Here is a 19,789-nt window from a genome sequence, read left to right as displayed (position 1 = left end):
CTAATAAACAAACTAGCGCAAATCCCACTGCAAAGAATCACATGCGATTTGTACAGGAATGCAGTGCAATTCCTGTCCGAATTGCATGCGGGTTTCCCCACTGCTCCTGTGTAAACCCACACTGACAAGCCTGGGTTCACACAGAGGCCGTGAGGAAACTGCATGCGATTTGAACAGGAATAGCACCACATTCCTGTTCAAATTGCATGCGATTCTTTGCAGTGCGATTTGCCCATATTGATGTCATAAGGATGCAAATCGCACAGCAGAGTGTACTCAGTATCAGCAAGTACTTGACCAAAAGCAACAGTACTAGTTGATAAAATAAAGGGTATCCCTAGCAAATATGTAATCCCCAGTAAATATGTAAACAGCTCTGTCCACCGCCTAGTACGGCTTAAAGGGGGAGTAGGAGGTTAAGACGCAGCGTAACTGCGTATTTTAACCACTCCCCCCCCCCCCCCCCCCAAATGCACATTTAGATCTTCACACTTGTGCGACTTTGGGTTTGACAAATGATAATAGACAGCTGTTGCACAACTGAATAACATTCAGATGCGACTTAAGGGTTTACATTGCAGTCTATGACACTCAAGACGCATGGAAGTCAGACCAAAGTAGCGCAGGAACCTTTTTAAAGTTGCTGCAACCAAGTCGCACATATTTGAACAGAGGTCATTGAAAAACATGGAGTGCAACATGTCACGTGACTTTAGCATCCAGAATTGCATGACAAGTCGCACAAAGTGTGTAGGGAGCCTAAAGGCTGCATTCACACCTGAGTGTTTCAAAGTCGCGTGTTTTTAACTTGATTTTGTTCAGGTCACCAATGTAAAAAATGCAGAAAACAGCCTGTAATCTGCCCCAAAGAAGCGCACGTTCTTTTTTTGAGCTTAGGGCATTTTTCTTCAGGTGACAAAACGCTCAGATGTGAAAAGTTGCCATTGAAATTATATATATATATATATATATATATATATATATATATATATATATATATATATATATATATATATATATATATATATATATATATATATATATATATATATATATATATATATATAAATAATTTTCCCCCATTTTGGCAAGGATGTTTACAGTTTAGGGAATGAGGTGAAACTCTGCTGACTTCCATCATCCAATCAGGTGCGAGCAACAAAAACTTTTTTTAATTTCTCTTGCATGCGATTGGGTACTCTCTATAAAGGTAAACGCCACCTCATTCACTTCTGAGTGAAGAAAAACTTCCCTGGCAAAGCGAGCAGCTTGTCTGTGTGTCTTCATTATATCCATTCCATGGGCCAGCAGGAGACATGGCTGTGGGAGCTGGAGTCCCCCTCCAGTGTAATAGAAGACATGGCTATAGAACAGAGCAATACAGTAAGAGTCCCTGTCCAGTACAGGACATGGCTGTGTATAGAGAAGCGCCCACTCCCCTCACACAAACTTCCCGTACACAGAGGACGAGACCGGCCTAAAACTGCACAGAGCCCCCGTCCCCTCACACACACCTCCATACACGGACTATACTCACAAAGAAGGCGCTCCTTTATAATCCTTTCTCATGGTCCTGCTCGGCTCGTCAGGCTGCCAGGACGGTTCTGTCATGATCACCATTTCCTGAGTGTCCCGAGGACTGAACTCCTCCTGCGCACACAAACACCGCCGCCTCCCTCTCCGGGTCCTTCCCTCAGATCTCTGTACTCAGCACCCCGAAGCGGCTCGGCCTCCTCCTACTTCTCTCACACGATCAGCCGCCTTCCTTGCACAACTCCAATTACTGAAAGGGAACTCGTTCTTCCAGTCCTGAGCGGGAAAGCTGATTTGCACATCAGCTGATTGCACTTCATAAATCAGCTTATTAATTGTTCCCCGAGTCTTTACTTATATATCATGGCTTGTGAGGAGAAGTTCAGGGCCCCGTGCTCGGTGTAAATTATTCACGGGCTGGTTATTTCACAATGGCTCTGCTTAAATGTTTCACTAGAAGATGAGTGAGGAGGGCCTGGAGGGGGGCCTGAGGTAACCTGGCCTAGTCACAGAGCACTACACCTCACAATGTTCTGGAGAGCCTGGCACACCACATACATTCCTGCTTTATTACTCGTAAAATATAAAATCAGCTTTATCAGGAACCGCCATTGATTTCTGCAGTTTATAGACTCTTCATCTATAATAGACATGGCCAGGGCTGCTGTTCGAATCATGGGGCCCCATCTGGCTAATAGGAGCGGTAAACCAGTAAGAAAGACCCCTTTCAGACTGCGACTGCCTGTGTGTTAGCCCCCATTCACATTGTAACGCCGCGTACGTGGCGTATTTTGCCGCGATTAGGTTACCTTTTTTTTTTTTTTCACAAAGAATTGCCATTGATGTCTATGGCCGAACGCCAATGCTGCCTGAAAAAAAGGGTCCGGGACTTGTTTTCAGGCGGCAGGCGTACGGCGTTTATGATATGTGAACCATAGACATCAATGGCAATTCTCCCCTCCAGGCGTCGGGCGTTTTGTCGCCAAGGTGTGAATGGAGCTGAGCGGTAAATCGCCGCTTGTTTTAGTGGCGTTTTTCGGCCGATAGCGGGGCACTTTTAACCCAAAAAGGAGTTAAAAACGCCCGTGTTGCGAGCGGCGCTTCCAAAGCACTTTTCAGGTGCTTCAGAAGCACTGCCCATTCATTGCAATGGGCAGGGGCATTTTGGGAGTGCTAAATACAGTGCTCCCAAACCGCCCCAAAGATGCTTGCAATACTTTTTCTAACGTTGCACAAGCACACCACCCCAGTGTGGAAGCACTCCGGCTTTCACATTCGGGCGGCATTGGAGGCAGCTTTCAGCCACTATTTTTAGCGCTAAAATGCCTGTAAATCACATCAGTGTGAAAGGGGTCTATTTTCCTCCCCTCTGCTACAACGTTTGGCACGTTTTGGGGGGAGCAGGTACCTGGATTTGACAATTACCTGCTCCCACTTATGGGTGACTAGGCCACGGCAAAGTCATCGGGAAGTTTGGCCCCCTCCTCCTTCCCAGCAAGGCTTCACGGCTGGTTTCCCATACAAAAAAGGCGGCAGTAACACCCAAGAGCCAGTTGAAAAATCGGCTAGGGTAAAGACACTGCTTGATTTGTGGACAGGTAAAGACCCTTACACACGATCACAAAATCAGAAGTACAATTTTGTCCGATGAACGATCTGCCGATTTCCGCCTTCATCTTCCAGGACATCTACTTGGAGAGATGATTGGCTCCGCCCTCTACACGAATAACAAATCGGACATGATTTAAAAGTCCCTCCCATTCCTCTGACCCTCAGTTGTTTTGTGTTTCCAGACCCTCCAGGAGTACACACCGAAACGTCAGTTTTTTTTCTATAGGTCTGGTAGCTATGGTTGTGGCTATGTCTGCTTTATTTTATTTGCCTAAAGGGTTCCCATTTGTGTTGGTGGAATACTTGACTTATTAATTTATGAGGCAACTGCCACATCCCAGTGACTTTCAGGCCTGGAGTGCATCCTGCCATGGTGGACCTAGGTGAGGAGAATGGTGGGAGAGCTACATCCTAAAATTCCGCTCTCTGCATCGGGTGTACCAAAATAGCGTCGGTTGACGCACTTTCGGTGATGTGGCAAGATGGAGCCAGAAGTGGCATGGCGTACTCCCAGAAGCCCCGATTTCCCTTTCCGAGCTGCCCATGTTAAGGCATGCTGACTGGGGGACCGCTGCTAAGAGCTCTGCCTGGAGTACAGTGCAGGATTTTGGCCTAGCGGCACTGCATTATAGTTCTTTGGTCCTTAGTATAGTACTTTTGACAGCAGATTCTTAATTTTCGGACGACAAAAACTGGATGTGCAGGCTCTAAAATTTTTGTTGTGCATGAACACAACGTCCGATTTTCATATAATTAGTACAGTTTTCATCCCAAAAAAATCATAAGAGCAAGACTACACATTCTTAGAAACGAAAGAATACATACAAAACGATTCAACACATTACAACACTTCTAAAGGTGAATTCTGTCATGCGAGAATGTGTCCAATAATCTGGTTGTGTGTACCTGGCGTTTGTATCTAAAAGCGTAATTCCAAGCAAAAATTTAACTCCTTTGAAAACATAAGCACACCCCAAAAAAAATGTTTTTTTTAAAGCACCCCGTCCCGACGAGCTAGCGTGCAGAAACGAACGCATACGCGAGTGTAGCGCCCGCATATGAAAACGGTGTTCAAACCACACATGTGAGGTATTGCCGCGATCGTTAGAGCAAGAGAAATAATTCTAGCCCCAGACCTCCTCTGTAACTCAAAACATACAACCTGTAGAAATTTTTAAACGTCGTCTATGGAGATTTCTAAGGGTAAAAGTTTGTCTACATTCCACAAACGGGCTAAATTTTTAAGCATGACATGTTGGGTATCAATTTACTCGGCATAACATTATCTTTCACAAAATAATTTTTTTTTAGCTAACTTTACTATTGTCTTATTTTTTAGGTCAAAAAAGTGTATTTTTTAGATCAAAAAAGTGCGCTTGTAAGACCGCTGCATAAATACAGTGTGACAGAAAGTATTGCAACGACCGTCATTTTATTTTGTAGGGTGTTAGAAAAAATATATATAATGTTTGGGGGTTCCAAGTGTAGCACCCTGCTCCCAAAGATGGGGGCGCTGTTTCAAATTTAAGGGATGTCTGGGCCAATAGTTGGGCCCAGACCTGTTGAATTATATACAAATTTGCCTCTGTTCTGGCTGTGGTACTGCTTGGTAGTATTTTCCCTTGTTGCCTGTAGGTGCCGTTACCACTTCAGGCCCCTGTTGGAACGCAGGTGTACCATGGTGTATTGGGTGTCCTTCCTCGGCAACAGTGCAGTGGGAGTGGTGACCCCGCTGTGCATGCTGGGAGGGGACCTACCCTGGAGGAGACAAGCAAGGCAAGCTGATGTCTCGGGATAGGCCTGCTAACCTCGTTAAGAAAAAGGGACCCACTATGCAAGTTGTTTTACAGGTTCGGGACTTTAAATCCTGTGGCAGAGGATTCCTGACTATCCATTTTGTGTTCTCAGACGGTCTGTGGCAGAGACTGTTTTCTATACTGTCCGTGCATCACTCTGGCAGCTAGGCCATGTGAGAGGGGTCTATCCGGGTGAGCAATACCCACTCAGGACTGAGTGGCGAATATTGGAACTTTGAATACTTTGTGCATTCTGTACCGCGTACCTGAACCTTCCCCTTCTCTCTGTACTCTCTACTTCCTTCACAAGTTTTATGCAGCGAAAATAAAGCCTACAGTTGAAGGTTTTACATCTTGTGTGGACATTGCAATTTCTACAGACTTTCTTCCCTAGACAACAAACTTAGAGGTAACGTGCAGAACCAAAAATCTAAACCAGCAGCTCTTACGGGGGTAGTGCTACACGTGGGGGCTCGTCCGGGATTATTTGCCGTTACCCCCCGCAACCGATTTAATGTGTTTCATTTTATTGGAAGTCTACAATCAAGGAAGTGTTGGACTGTGCTTTAATATCGAGAGAAAGAGGTTAAGGGTACAGCCATCTGTGTGGGCTGTTGGATGGAGCCAGAAAAGCCTGTGAGCTACGTGACAAAAGAGCAGAAAGGGGAGGAATTCCCGCCAACTGCGTGAAACACGTGTGTGTGTGTTTGGCGCCAAGACTAGAAGTTGCCAGATCGAGAGGAGATCACGCAGCATAATGTCTTTTTCTTGGGCACCAGCCATGTCGGGACCCTGGATGCCATCCATGACAAATACTGTGGGTGCCACATCATCCGGAGCCCCGCTTACTGATACAGCCCCGGGGACGCTTCATGCTCTATACAAGCCGGGATGTAGAGGCCCTGGGCATGCTGTGCCCTGGATGCGAGGGACTGATGGTGCAGTTGCGCCCATTCAGACGATGCATGTCCTGTGTGGATTACCAATTTGAGGTGGAACAGCCCACCGTGCCACCCCGTGTTACACTGGAGCTATGGCCGGCATATTCACGCCGACCAGGTGGTTCTGTGCAGGCCGGGAAAGGGCAATGTGATCTACTTTATCACCATCTTGGACAAACAGGGAAACACCCTGACCTTGCCGGATCCCAGGTTCTACCTGTAATGCTGAATAAGCAGAAGAATTATTTTGTGGTTTTTTTTTCTCACTTCTGCTGACTTCTCATAACAAGAGAAGGACACTCTGCCTAAGGAGGCATTTTTCTTTGTTTCCTCCCTGAACATTGCTGCTGGACTTTGGGAAATTAGGTAGACAGAGTAGGGTGTTGAGAATGCCGAGTTCAAGTTGTGTTTTGTTTTTCTTGCTCTATCCCAGGGGTGCCCAACCAGTGGCCCGCGGAGCTCTCTGATGTGGCCCGCAACCTCCTGCTCTGGAACGGAATAGAATAGAATACTGTTATTAAAGGTAAGTTTATTACTAAAATCACAGGGCCAGATCCACGTACATCGGCGCATATATAGACTGGCGTAGCGCATCTCATTTACGTTACACCGGCTCAACTTAGAGACGTAAGTACCGTATCCTCATAGTATTTGCGCCCAAATTTGCGCCGGCGCAACGTAAATTCCGAGGCGTAATTCAAAGTGGGAAGGACGTGGGCGTGTTCCATTGAAATGAGCCGTGACCCCATGCAAATGAAGGGCCGGCCGGACTGCGCATGCGCATGACGCCGACTATGGTCAGAGCCTCTCTGCGCATGCTCAGAACTCGGCCCGGCGCAATCAGTGAGATAGGAACTAGGCCCGGCGTACTTCGTGAGATACGCCCAGTGCATAAATAGGCCCAGACATACGCCCTTCCATTGCAAAAGTACATCCATTTGTTTCCCTTTCTGAAGCAAGGTGCTTTTGTTCCTTTGTCTGTGGCTGTTTGTTGGTTTGTGTCATGTCGTTGTGGTTTTTGGAGAGTGTTTTGGATCGTGTGTTTTGGAAAGATGACTGAGAGGAAGAGGAAGCTGAACTACTCCTCGCGGGAGAAGGAGATCATTGTGAGGGCCATTACCCGCTTTGGTCGTTTGCTGCATGGCCCTGAGAATGCCAACACCACCCCGGCCAGGAGGAGGCAGATACTGCAGGACATCACAGACGATGTCAATGCGTTGGGGGGTGAGACCCGGACCTGCAATGGGATCCAAAAAAAGATAAATTATTTCAGGCGTGTGGTCCGTGGGAAGCTGGCCAAGATGGTCGCTCATGCCAGGGGCACTGGAGGGGGACCACCATGCACTATTAGGCTGACTGCTGAGGAGCGTGCGGTGGCCCAGTGCTTCCACAGGCAGCAAGTGGAGGGGCTGCCTGGCGTTGACTCCATTGAGGAGGCTGTGAGGACAGGTAAGTTTTTTTTTTTTCTATCTGGTGAGTAGCATGTGTGGGGGGGGGGGAGGGAATATGTGACAAGTGTGTGGATCCTCCAACCTGTGTATATTTTGTGTCATCCACAGATGTGCAGGAGGGTGCTGGGCCATCTGGCCAGTCCGCAGCCTCCACCGGACATGAGTCTGAGGAAGACCCCCAGGCAAGCCCGGAGTCCTCTGAGGAGGAGAAGGAGGTGATGTCAGGGAATGATCTCACGCTCCATTTGGAGGAGTCTCCCCCTAGGGCTGGCAGCAGTCAGGCCTTCATCAGGGGTAGCCCCTCCCACTCCTCCACCAACAGGGCTTCCCCCCCAGGGGTCTCCCCTTCTCCCAGGCCTCATCTGGAGGCAGGAAGGCGACCCGCAAGACCAGGGGGGTGGCAGAGGTTCTGCCTGCAGACCTAAGAAGGGACCAGGCCCGTCAGACCCGCCGTCTGGGTCAGGTCACCCAGACTTTGGGCCAGATGGAGGAGAGCCTGGCCTCCATCAAGGAGTCAGTTGTGGACATGAGTTGTAACTCACTGGCTCTCATAACATGTCTCAACGACCTGCAGACTGCCACAGCAGGCATTGGTCAGGATGTGCGTGCCCTGACCCAGGCTGTCCAGGCCAACACGGCAGCCCTCAATGTGGGCCTCACCAGGATAGCCGTGGCCTTGGAGTGCAGGTGGGCAGAGACCAGGGGATGCTCCTCCTTCCCCTGATCCCCCCCCCCCATGAGTCTCCCCTGAGGAGCCGGGGCCGTGGCCGGCCCAGGCGCGGGTCACGCCAGCGGGGTTAAGTTGTTGTATTTTTTTGTTTTCAGTGTGGTGGAGAAGGGATCCCCAGGACCAGGGAGAAGTGATCCCCAGGTCCGTGTGAATAGTGTATGGATGTACAGTGACATAATTGGAGCCTTGGCGTGGCGTTGCTGCTCCCAAGTCCTGCATGGTGGGCTTGTGCTAATCCAATTTGATGAGGATGTGATGTGTCTGTGCTAAGGACCACAGTGGTGTGCATGCATGCATTCTCACTGTGCCATGATTAATGTGTGGGTTTAACGTGCAAAGATGCCTAATGCGATTCGTCTCCTGGCTGCTCTTCCCTCGGAAGACGGGGGACCCTCGGTTAGGGGGGGATTGTCTGGTTCGGGGGTCAGGTCATCACGTATGTCAATCTCCAGGCCCCTTCTCACGGCGAAGTTGTGTAGCATGCAACATGCACCGATGATCTGGCACACGAAGTTTGGGGAATACAACAGGGTACCCCCAGACTTATCCAGGCATCGGAAACGGGACTTCAGGAGGCCAAAGGTGCGTTCCACCACTCCACGGGTACGTGCGTGTGCTTCATTGTATCTTTGCTCTCCTGGGGTTTGGGGATTCCGGAAGTCATGAGATGGGGTCCAAGTGCATATGCCGCATCACCTGGAAGATAAAAGACAGGAGGATGTTAGTCATGCATGTGCCCCTCGTGATGTCTGCATCATGGGGGGGGACAGACATGCCTGACACCCATGTCACTCACCAACCAGCCAGCTGTCCCCATACATGTTCTGTTCAAATTCCATTGGGATGGGGCTTTGACGGTATATGTAGCTGCCATGGCTAGATCCTGGGTTTTTGGCACGGACGTGCCATATGAGGCATTGGGCATCGGCTATCACTTGTACGTTGATGGAATGCCAATGTTTCGATTGCGGTATAGGTGCTCTGTCTCACGGGGGGGCTGTAGTGCCACATGTGTGCAATCAATGGCCCCCACAGTGCGTGGGAATTCTGTAGAAATCACGCATTGCCTTCACCCGCAGGTCCTCCTGGGTGGGTCTGATGATTTGGTTGGCCATGCGTCTGAGAATTGCAGGGATAACCTGGTGCACACATCTGCTAATGGAGGATTGTGCCATCCCAGCCACCACTCCACTTGTACGCTGAAAAGAGCCACTGGCAAGGAAATGGAGTGTTGCCAGTACCTTGACCAGTGGCTGCACTGCATGTGAGCGGTGTGTTGGGCTGGTGATGTCATCCTGCAGGGTTGTGGTTAATTCGATGATGGCAGTAGGGGTGAATCTGAAGATGCGATACACCTCAGAATCACACATGCCAAAGACGTCTATGCGTGTGCGGTATATCCTCTCCCGTGCCCTCCTCCTCCTCCGTTCCCTCCTCCTTCTGCACGCATCTAAAGCCAGTAGTATAGCTATGACCATGGATGCCCCTGGCATGTTGGCATACAGATTGTTGTCCTGCAAGTGTGGCTGCTCGTCCCTAACGGTGTTGCTTTAGCTGACATGCACACGTCTGGTGCAAAGTTAAAGCTGCTTTTATGAGGGGTAACTTTAGACCGGACGTACAGCTGATGCGCGTAGCCTGCGCCGGACAAACGTACTTTTGTGGATCGCCGTATCTCCCTCATTTGCATAGCAAAACAATGGTGCGTCTCGCGTATTTTTGCGCCCACGATGTGCCGGTGTAATCTTTTTACGTCGGTCAGAAAAATCTGGTTTTCAGACGTATCTCGGCGCATAGATACGCCGGCGCATATTTACACTTACGCCGCTCATCTCGAGATACGCCGGCGTAAGTGCTTTGTGGATCTGGCCCACAGTGTATATATGGGCATATGTGTTCTGCAGTCGTTACTGGGCTGCTTTCAACTCATCCACAGGTGCAGAGCAGTGCACCTGTGGGTAACCTGCACTGAGCCATAGACTTCTATTACCTGCAAGTTTGGTGTGCTTTCTGAAAGTGCACCACACCTACAGGATATAATAGAAGTCTATGGCAAAGTGCAACTAACCTGCAGCAAAGCCACAGGTGAATTCACGGTGCGGGTAAACAACAGTGCATCAGTGTGAAAGCAGCCTTGGGCCCCTTTCACACGGTCCGTCCGACCCGATCAGACCCTCTATTTACCTTAAAGGCCTTGTACACACGGTCGTTCCAAACCGATGAGAATGGTCCGACGGACCGTTTTCATCGGTTCACCGCTGAAGTGGCCTGATGTGTGTACACACCATCGTTCCAAAAACCGATCGGGTCAGAACGCGGTGACGTCAAACACACAACGTGCTGAATAAAACGAAGTTCAATGCTTCCAAGCATGTGTCGCCTTGATTCTGAGCATGCGCGGATTTTGAACCGATGCTTTTCTGTACTTACCATGGGTTTGGACCGATCGGGCAGCGGTAGATCGGTTCAGTTTTGAAGCATGTTTTAAAATTTTGGACTGAAGGAAAACAGACCGATGGGCTATACACACGGTCTGTTTGGACCGATGAAACTGAACCTCGGTCCATTCTCATCGGTTTTGTCCGACCGTGTGTACGGGGCCTAAGGAGTGGCAGATAAATTGACTTTTGTCCGTTTACAAAACGCTTACCTCCAATCCGATCCACTAAAAAACGAGTTCGGTGAGCTATACGGAGTGGACTGCCATCCACGCGCTACGCTCATTATGGCCCGCGACTAGTTACCAAGCCGCTTAACCCTCCTCTTGTGTTAGGGTCAGAACCGACCCGGTTTCAGGTTTTGAATGTCTATAAGTATCACATAAATTTGTTTATTGCATCAAGATTTTTTTACTTTGTCAGGAACCTCTATTTAAACAATGTAATAGAAAAAGAATCCTTTTCACTAAATTATAAAATACTGTGGTGAAAATTAAGACGTTTATGGTGTTAGGGTCAATTCTGACTCAGTTATAATATAGGATTATAGGACATAAGTGCCAAAACTGAAATCATAAACACTCTCTCTGCTTAGTAACACTGACAGCCAATCACCTCTCAACCCTGTGAGCTGTAGTTAGGGAGGGGCCTATCTCTTTGCCTGCTTGTCTGCTTCTCTTAATAAAGTAAAGAAGGATAGGACCAATACATTTCAGAGTTGCTGAGGTTTATTTTACCATTTTTTTAAATTTGAAAATGAGAGGTATGCTATCAAAAGAAAGGTCTAAGGGGTCACACCAAAAATATTAAAACCAATCTTTTCAAGGATAAAGAAGCCTAAGAAGGTAACAAAGAAAGAAGAAGAAGAAAGAAACAAATTGGATGATAAATAATTGTTCAGAGGGTATTTTATGGCTGATTTAAGACACGGGTCAAAACCGACCCGTTAACATCATGGATAGTAACAGAAAGCTAACATAGGAGGAGGGTTACGTGGCCCCCACTCTTAAAAAGGTTGGGCATCCCTGCTCTAGCCCCTGCTTACAAAGGACTTTGTGCTTCTGACACTAGGTGGGAGTGGTCGACAGAATAAAGAAAGTGACTCTTTTACAATTCGATAGGTAATCTTTGAGAAGGAAAGTTTCAGTTCTTCAGTCTTCGGAAATGCAGCTTCACTTCTATGTAAATATTTTTTTTGAAAGATATTTTTCTATGCATGTTTATGTTTTCTTCCAGGTGCCAGATCTACTGTCAAGACCATCGAAGAATGGGGTGGGATTAGACAGTTGGTGATGGGTGGTAGTGTTTATATTTGATGTGTAATATACAAATGTCTTATCTGGAGATTTATGCCATTCCTTTTATTGTATTTTGTTTCTTTTCCCTCTTTTCCTTCCCCCATCCCATTTTTTTTGGTTCAGGTACCAAAACCTTCAGGCTTGAAGATTGTATGTAGGGGGGGGGGTGTGTATGTTGAGCCCTGCTCCCAAAGATGGGGGAGCTGTTTTTTCAAATTTAAGGGATGTCTGGGCCAATAGTTGGGCCCAGACCTGTTGAATTATATACAAAATTGCCTCTGTTCTGGCTGTGGTACTGCCTGGTAGTATTTTCCCTTTTTGACTGTAGGTGGCGTTACAACTTCAGGCCCCTGTTGGAACACAGGTGTACCATGGTGTATTGGGTGTCCCTCCTGGGCAGCGGTACAATGGAAGTGGTGACCCCGCTGTGCATGCTGGGAAGGGATACTTAATGGACAGACACCGTCTTTCAGGGTCCTTCGCTTCGTGGCCCTCATGGCACGAGGTGGGTGTGCATGATTTCAGTCTCGTGACCATGTTGGTCTGAGGCTGTGTTCCTGTCAAGTAGGCCCAGCTATGCTGGCTGGGGCCTATGGTTCTACAAGGGATTCCAAGCTGTCCGTCCAGGTGGAGGAAGCTTCTTAGCGAAGGAAAGCGGGGAAGGACCTGCCCTGGAGGAGACAAGCATAGCAAGCTGATGTCTCAGGATAGGCCTGGTGACCTCGTTAAGAAAAAAGGACCCGCTATGCAAGTTGTTTTACAGCCCGCCGGGTCGGCTTAAAGGCTCTTTTGCTGTAAGACAGGAAGTTCTGGACTTTAAATGCTGTGGAATAGGATTCCTGACTATCCATTCTGTGTTCTCAGACGGTCTGTGGCAGAGACTGTTTTCTATACTGTCCGTGCATCACTCCGGATGCTAGGCCATGTGAGAGGGGTCTATCCGGATGAGCAATACCCACTCAGGAGTGAGTGGCGAATATTGGAACTTTGAATGCTTTGTGCATTCTGTACCGCGTACCTGAACCTTCCCCTTCTCTCTGTACTCTCTACTTCCTTCACAAGTTTTATGCAGTGAAAAAAAAGCCTACAGTTGAAGGTTTTACATCTTGTGTGGACATTGCAGTTTCTACAGACTTTCTTCCCTAGACAACGAACTTAGAGGTAACGTGCAAAACCCAAAATCTAAACCAGCAGCTCTTACGGGGGTAGTGCTACATAAGTAATTTTCAAGCAAAAAAAAAAAATGATTTTAACTTGTAAACACAGAGTCTGACAATTTGACAGATTTGGTCCCAGTTGGTTTCAATGGGGTTTGTGTATGGCATTCAAACTTTTTTGAAGTTTGCCAAACTCTGCTCGAACCTAGCCCAGGGCAGCTTGGCTCATCACTAATTACCAAAACAGCTTTCCCTTTCCTACATCTTCTGTTGTAACGGCAGCTGTAAACTTTTGGATTACTCCTTACTTGTTTCAGGACAAATAGAGGAGTAAAAGCTCATCAGATTTTGTATGCTCCATCGGACAATTGTTTTCGGTTTTTCATCGGACAAATGTTCGCTGTGAATGCTTTCAAACTCTGCGGCAACAAATGTCTGATGGAGGATAATCCAATCGTGTGTACACAGGTCCATCGGGCTAAAGTCCAAAGTACAAACACTCATGCGCAGAACCAATGCTAAACATCAGACAATAGCAGAAGTTGCCCAAAGGGTGACGGTAAAGAGCAGAAAAACCATGTGATTTGGTGAAAGTTGGCCGAAAATGTTCTGCCGTGTGTATGAAGAACAAGTTAATGGCCAACGCCCATTCAGACCAAAATCCATGAAAAAGTCTGATGGAAGTCGTGTGTATGAGGCTTTACATTCACCAGCAGGGACACAAACAGTAGTAAAAATTTGACAGGCTTTCTAACCTTCCACCAACCATTGGTATTCATAATGACTAGATCACACAATAAATTCCTGTAAACTCTTCTTCTGAACCTTTGCATATGTACTGAACTGGCAGGCTTTCAAACAAAGGAATGCATTTCAGTGTATCAGAACTGTCTACAACAAGCAGGGACTCTAGCAAATCTAGTCTGGAATCTTGCTTTGTCACTATGTGTATGCATTTCAAAAGATCCTAGTGCTTTTTAAGACCTTACATTTTTCACTCATTCTCCACCTCTAATGCCCCGTACACACAATTGGAATTTCCGATGGCCTAAAATCCGATGGAATTTTTTGTTGGAATTCCATTCAAGCTGTCTTGCATACACACTGTCAGACCAAATTCCGACCATATAAAACGCGGTGACCTAAAACACTACGACGAGCCAAGAAAAATGAAGTTCAATGCTTCCGAGCATGCGTTGACTTGATTCTGAGTATGCGTGGGTTTTTTCTCTGCCGGAGTTGCACACAGACGATAGGAATTTCCTATCGTTTTTTTTATCCTTTGGAAAAAAATAAAACATGTTCTATTTCTAAACACAGACGGAAAAAAGTCAGATGGAGCCCACACTCGATCAGAATTTCTGATGGAAAAAGTCCGGAAAATCTGATCGTGTGTACGTGGCATTATATTGCTGTGCTTCTTTAGTAAGTCTTTACAAAGTGCTTAAAATTCTGAACAGAAATACTAATATTGTATAGTCAACTTGTTTATAGTGCCAGTTCACCAGAAAATCATATTTCAGTTAAAGGGGTTGTAAAGGTTTGTTTTTTATTTTCTAAATTGGTTCCTTTAAGCTAGTGCATTGTTGGTTCACTTACCTTTTCCTTTGATTTCCCTTCTAAATGTTTTTTTTTCCTTGTCTGAATTTCTCACTTCCTGTTTCTCCTCAGTAAGCTTGCCCCCATTTTCCGAGCCGTTCTGGCTGGGGGTTAGTCAGTCAGAACAGCTTACTGAGGAGGAACAGGAAGTGAAAAATTCAGATAAAGAAAACAAAGAAAAAAAAAACATTTAGAAAGGAAATCAAAAGAATAGGTAAGTGAACCAACAATGCACTAGCTTAAAGGAACCTATTTAGAAAATAAAAAACGAACCTTTGCAACCCCTTTAAGGCCCATACATGCCAGTGTGTTGCAGTCATGCACAGTAAAATGCATGTATTTTCAACACATCGCTGCAATGCACTAAACCAGGGCACAACATTTCAAGTCCTGAGCTACTAGCCAGGCCTTAAATGTGTTGCAAAGTCAGAAGGTTTTTTGTTTTTTTAATGCATTCTATGCATTAAGATAAAAAGCTTTCTGTGTGCAGCAGCCCCCCCTAACCCTGCTTGCCTCAGCCATCCGGGACTCTCCCTACTGGTTGGCTAAGACACAGCAGTGGCGCAATTGGCTCCCGCTGCTGTCAATCAAAGTCAGTCAGCCAATCAGGGGAGAGAGGGAGGGGCCAGGCCACAGCTCAGTGTCTGAACACAGGGAGCCGTGACTCGGCTTGGGTGCCCCCATAGCAAACTGCTTGATGTGGGGGCACTCAATAGGAGGGAGGAGCCAGGAGAGCTAAAGAGGGCCCCGAGAAGAGGACGATCCAGGATGCTCTGTGCAAATCCACTGCAACAGAGCAAGTAAGTATAACATGTTTGTTATTTTTATTGAAAAAAAAAAATTAACTTTACAATCACTTTAAAGTGTTTCTAAACCCAGGACCCTGCTTTTACTATATATGGTCTACCACAGTACACAGAACATGAAAATTCAATCATTTTATGTAAATGTAAACTGCTAAATACTTTTTCTCATCAGCAGTATATAGCAGTCTTGTGATTTCTATCAGTGCCTGGTTAAAGCTTGTAGGAGGAGTTTTCGTACTGCACTGGCTGACCTATAAGGATAAAGGACCCCTGACCCTCTGCCTGGACAGTGCTGATTGGCCCTGTGCTGATCACATGCACTCTCCCAAGAAAAGAAAAACAACTCTCTAGCCAAATACACCAAACTGAGCATCTGCACCCTGACTACAGTAACTTTTGGAGACAATGCAGGAATAGGAGGATCTGTGCATACAGGATGAAACAGCCGTTTTACACAATACAGTGAGTATAACAAGCATGCTTTACTGCATATACAGACTGATTTTACTGTTGTGGGTTTAGTAACACTTAATAAGTTACTCGTCATCAGTTGCCCCACCCAACCTCTACCCTACCCTCCCCTAATTCCACCTCTAAACACGCCCCCGTAAATTATCTCATTAAATTACACTGTTAAATATTTTATGCAGGGCTGCCCAATCAGTACCACCTCATTAGTGCCCATCAGTGCCTATCAACACAACCTCATCAGTGTCCATCAGTGCAGCCTCATTAGTGCCTATCAGTGCCCATCAATGCAGCCTCATCAGTGCAGCCTCATCAGAGCCCATTAATGCAGCCTATCAGTGCAGCCTCCTCAGTGCCCAATATTGCAGTCTATCAGTGCCCATCAATGCAGTCTATCAGTGCATATCAATGCAGCCTATTAGTGCCATCAATGCAGTCTATCAGTGCCCATCAGTGCAGCCTATCAGTGCCCATCAGTGCAGCCTATCAGTGTCCATCAGTGCAGCCTCATCAGTGCCCATCAATGCAGTCCCATCAGTGCCCATCACTGCAGCCTATCAGTACCCATCAATGCAGCCTCTCAGTGCAGCATCAGTGCCCATCAACACAGACTCATCAGTGCAGCCTCATCACTGTCCATTAATGCAGCCTATCAGTGCCCATCCATGCAGCCTATCAGTGCCCATCAATGCAGCCTCATGGGAGTCGATTCTCCTCCCAGCAATCAGCCAGGAAACTGTGGGGAAGGGAGAGGAGAGGAAGAGGAGAGCCAGGCGGATTACACAGAGAGGGAATCTCTTTCTGTGACACAAATTGGATATGAAACGTGCCGCTGTAAAACAAAGCTCCACCTCCTGGACCAGCTCCTATGATAGACATCACACTACTTCAATTTCCCTGCAGTGGACCAATGTGCTGTCTATCACAGGAGCCGGTCCAGGAGGCGGGACTTTGTTTTATCGTGGCTAGAGTTTCACATCAAAGCTGTGTCACAGATGGAGATCCCCTCTCTGTGATCCAGCTGTAACTCCTCTTCCTCTCCTCTCCTCACAGTTTCCTGGCCAATCGTTCGGAGGAGAATCAGCTCCTATTCAACCTTGCCTGTCGGCGGAGTCCACCGCCCTCCATCGCAACTTCAGACCCACCCTCAGCTTATTTCTACTTGCCTGCTCGCATTTGGCGAGTGGAAATAAGCTGAGGGCGGGTGTGAAGCTATGATGGAGGGGGCGGACCCCGAAGTTTGTACCAGAGTATAGTGTCAGTGGGAGGAATACCAATCCCCTCCCCACCCCCCACTTTATTGCCGTGGTGCAACACCCTAAACACCATTCTAGATAGGGAAAAATTAACCTATCAACATAGGGACTACTAAAAAAAATTCACAAAATATGATCTCCATGACTGTTATCTTCAGAACTGGCTTCATCTCTTAGTCAATCCTATTGAAAATGTTATTGCAATACGATGTATGTCATTAAGGAATATCTTATGATTTGAAGTTATGTATATTTTTGAGACAGTCAGGCCATCTCTTTCGTAGGTTTAATAGGATATATCATTCTTGGACCTGTTTGTAACTACGCTTCATATGGTATGATTAGTACAAAATATTGTTCTCTGAATTTGTATTTATTGTATGCTTATTTGGCGGAACAAGATGTACTCTGTTACTTCGTTACTCTATGTGCACCTAATAAACAACTTCAAAATATGCAAAAACTATTGAGTGAAGGTGTGTTGGTGTGTCCTCTATTGGATATGGAACCTCATCCCAGACAATAGTTACAAAGTAGGGGGATTTTAGAGGGGATTATAACGGTGCCAAAACAAAATAGAAAGGAGTATAAAATAAGACAATAGTTTATTAATTGCAATCAATAATGATGAACAATATAACATGATCGGAATTATACATTAAAGCGGGGGTTCACCCAAAAAAATGTTTTAACATTACATCCAGGCGAGTTATGATAATGACATTACGCATTTTTTTTTTAAATCCTTGCCGTACTTACCATTTTATATATATATGTTCATCGCGGCTTCCGGGTATAATCTGCGGGACTGGGCGTTTCTAATTGATTGACAGGCTTCCGACCGGCGCATACAGCGCGTCACGAGTTGCCGAAAGAAGCCGGATTGCGAGTCGGCTCTATACGGCGCCTGCGCACCGACGTTCGGCTTCTTTCTGCATCCCAGACCACCATCCCTGAGGTTGATCCCTTATTGTCTCTAAAAAAGCCCTTTTGTGCTAGTTCCAATTGGGTCTTCTCTGGGAACAAGGATAACCACTGTGGATTTACTTTCCACAGAGGACGAATCAATTGTTCCTTCCAATCCATGGACAGAGTCAATGGGGCATGATCAGAGAGACTCCTTGCTTCATACTGAACTAATTTTACCCAGGGAAGAAAGTTCCTATTTCCCAAGGCCATATCTATTCTCGATAGTGATCCATACGTACTTGAACAGCATGAACCTTCTGTACTATCCGGGAATCTTAATCTCCATATATTCAGTAGACCCATCTCTTGTATTTGACTGGCCAATATTGTTACCTTACCCTTCCCATTACTTTTTCTGCTACCTTGCCTATCCAACTCTTCATTTAATACATTATTGAAATCTCCAATTATTACTGTTGGTATAGCCGACCATTGTGCCATTTTGTCAAAAACCTTTTTTAAAACATCATCCTTATATGGGGGGGGGGGGATATACACATTTACCCAATTTTTTTTTTTCATTTAGGGTACAAAGAAGCATCACACATCGCCCAGCCACATCTTTAGTACATTGATTGCACGTATACCTAATAGAATTAGAAATTAAGATACTCACTCCTCGAGAAGATGTGGAATATGTAGAGTGGAATACATTTATATTTAAATATATCAAACATTTTATCATCCTCCTTCCCCTTATGTGTCTCCTGCAAACAGACTATTTCCGGATTATAAAATTTAATTAATTCCTTTACCACGTGTCTCTTTCTGCTCTCTCCTAATCCTATAACATTCCATGACATCATTTTAATTTTACTTGTCATCTTTCTTTGAGCTTATAGCAGACAGATATAGCCATCTTCCTAGATCGTCCATTTTTTACAAACGCAAAAGGCGGTTATATGAGAGCAGAAAGAGAAAGAGCATATAAAAGGTATGAAAGCCAAAGCAGAGTAGAAAGAGAGGGAAAGGGCAAGAGGAGCAGGCGGAGGAGAGCAGAAACAAAAGGGTGAGAAAAAAAAATCCCTTCATACAAGCCCCCCCCCCTCCCAATCATCATCTCCACCCACACTACATAAAATTTAATAATAACACCCATCCATCCTAAATCCCTCCAACCCCTCTTCCATCTGTATCTGGAAACTAACATTCCAAACTGTTTCTCTCCCCAAAGGGAACTGAACCCCACCTCGATCCGTAACGCGCAATTTTGAGGGAAACAACATTGAGTATTTAATCTTCATATCCTGTAATTGCCGTTTAACTTCTACTGAGAAATCAGGGAAAGAAAGATATTTTATTACCTTTATACTCAATGCTGCCCCTTTGTCTTGCCATATATAGTATATTGTCCCTATCTAGGCAATTTAGCAACCTTATAATTATTAACCTCGGCCTGCCACCTGGTGGAGGGCAGTGACTTATTATACGGTGTGCTCTTTCTATTGCAAAAGATTTCGAGAATCCCTCCCCCCCAAAAAATATCCATTAGCCATTGTTCAACAACGGTAGCAGGAGAGTGGGCTTTTTCATGTTCCGGTAGTCCTAATATTCGAATATTATTACGTCTTTGTCTGTTCTCCATTCCTTCCAATCTCTGATTTTGTTATTTTATTTTTACCAAATGTAATTCCTTTTTTATTAAGGGTATTGAGTCCTCCAGCTCTCCTACTCTCGTTTCCACTTCCGTAGTCCTTTCCGATATTTTCTGATTTTCCTGTCTCATGATTGCAATA

The 19,789-nt window shown here is 46.0% G+C and overlaps 1 protein-coding gene across 2 annotated transcripts in view; it reads right to left on the bottom strand.

Moving 5' to 3' along the window:
- GRAMD2B (GRAM domain containing 2B) overlaps positions 1-19,789 on the bottom strand; it is a 205,011-nt gene that overhangs the window by 82,153 nt on the left and 103,069 nt on the right. Inside the window, exon 1 of one of the 2 annotated variants that reach the window (XM_040344568.1) lies at positions 1,538-1,850. The exons of the other annotated variant lie outside the window; for it this stretch is intronic. Coding sequence (XP_040200502.1) covers positions 1,538-1,620 — 83 coding nt within the window. The 5' untranslated portion in view covers positions 1,621-1,850. Of the gene's footprint in view, positions 1-1,537; positions 1,851-19,789 lie in introns of those variants that run through there. 2 annotated transcript variants of the gene reach the window in all.

Source organism: Rana temporaria, chromosome 1, assembly GCF_905171775.1.
Source record: "Rana temporaria chromosome 1, aRanTem1.1, whole genome shotgun sequence".
Taxonomy (NCBI): domain Eukaryota; kingdom Metazoa; phylum Chordata; class Amphibia; order Anura; family Ranidae; genus Rana; species Rana temporaria.
Note: the sequence above shows the minus strand (reverse complement) of the source record. Positions and strands in the feature narration are given on the sequence as shown.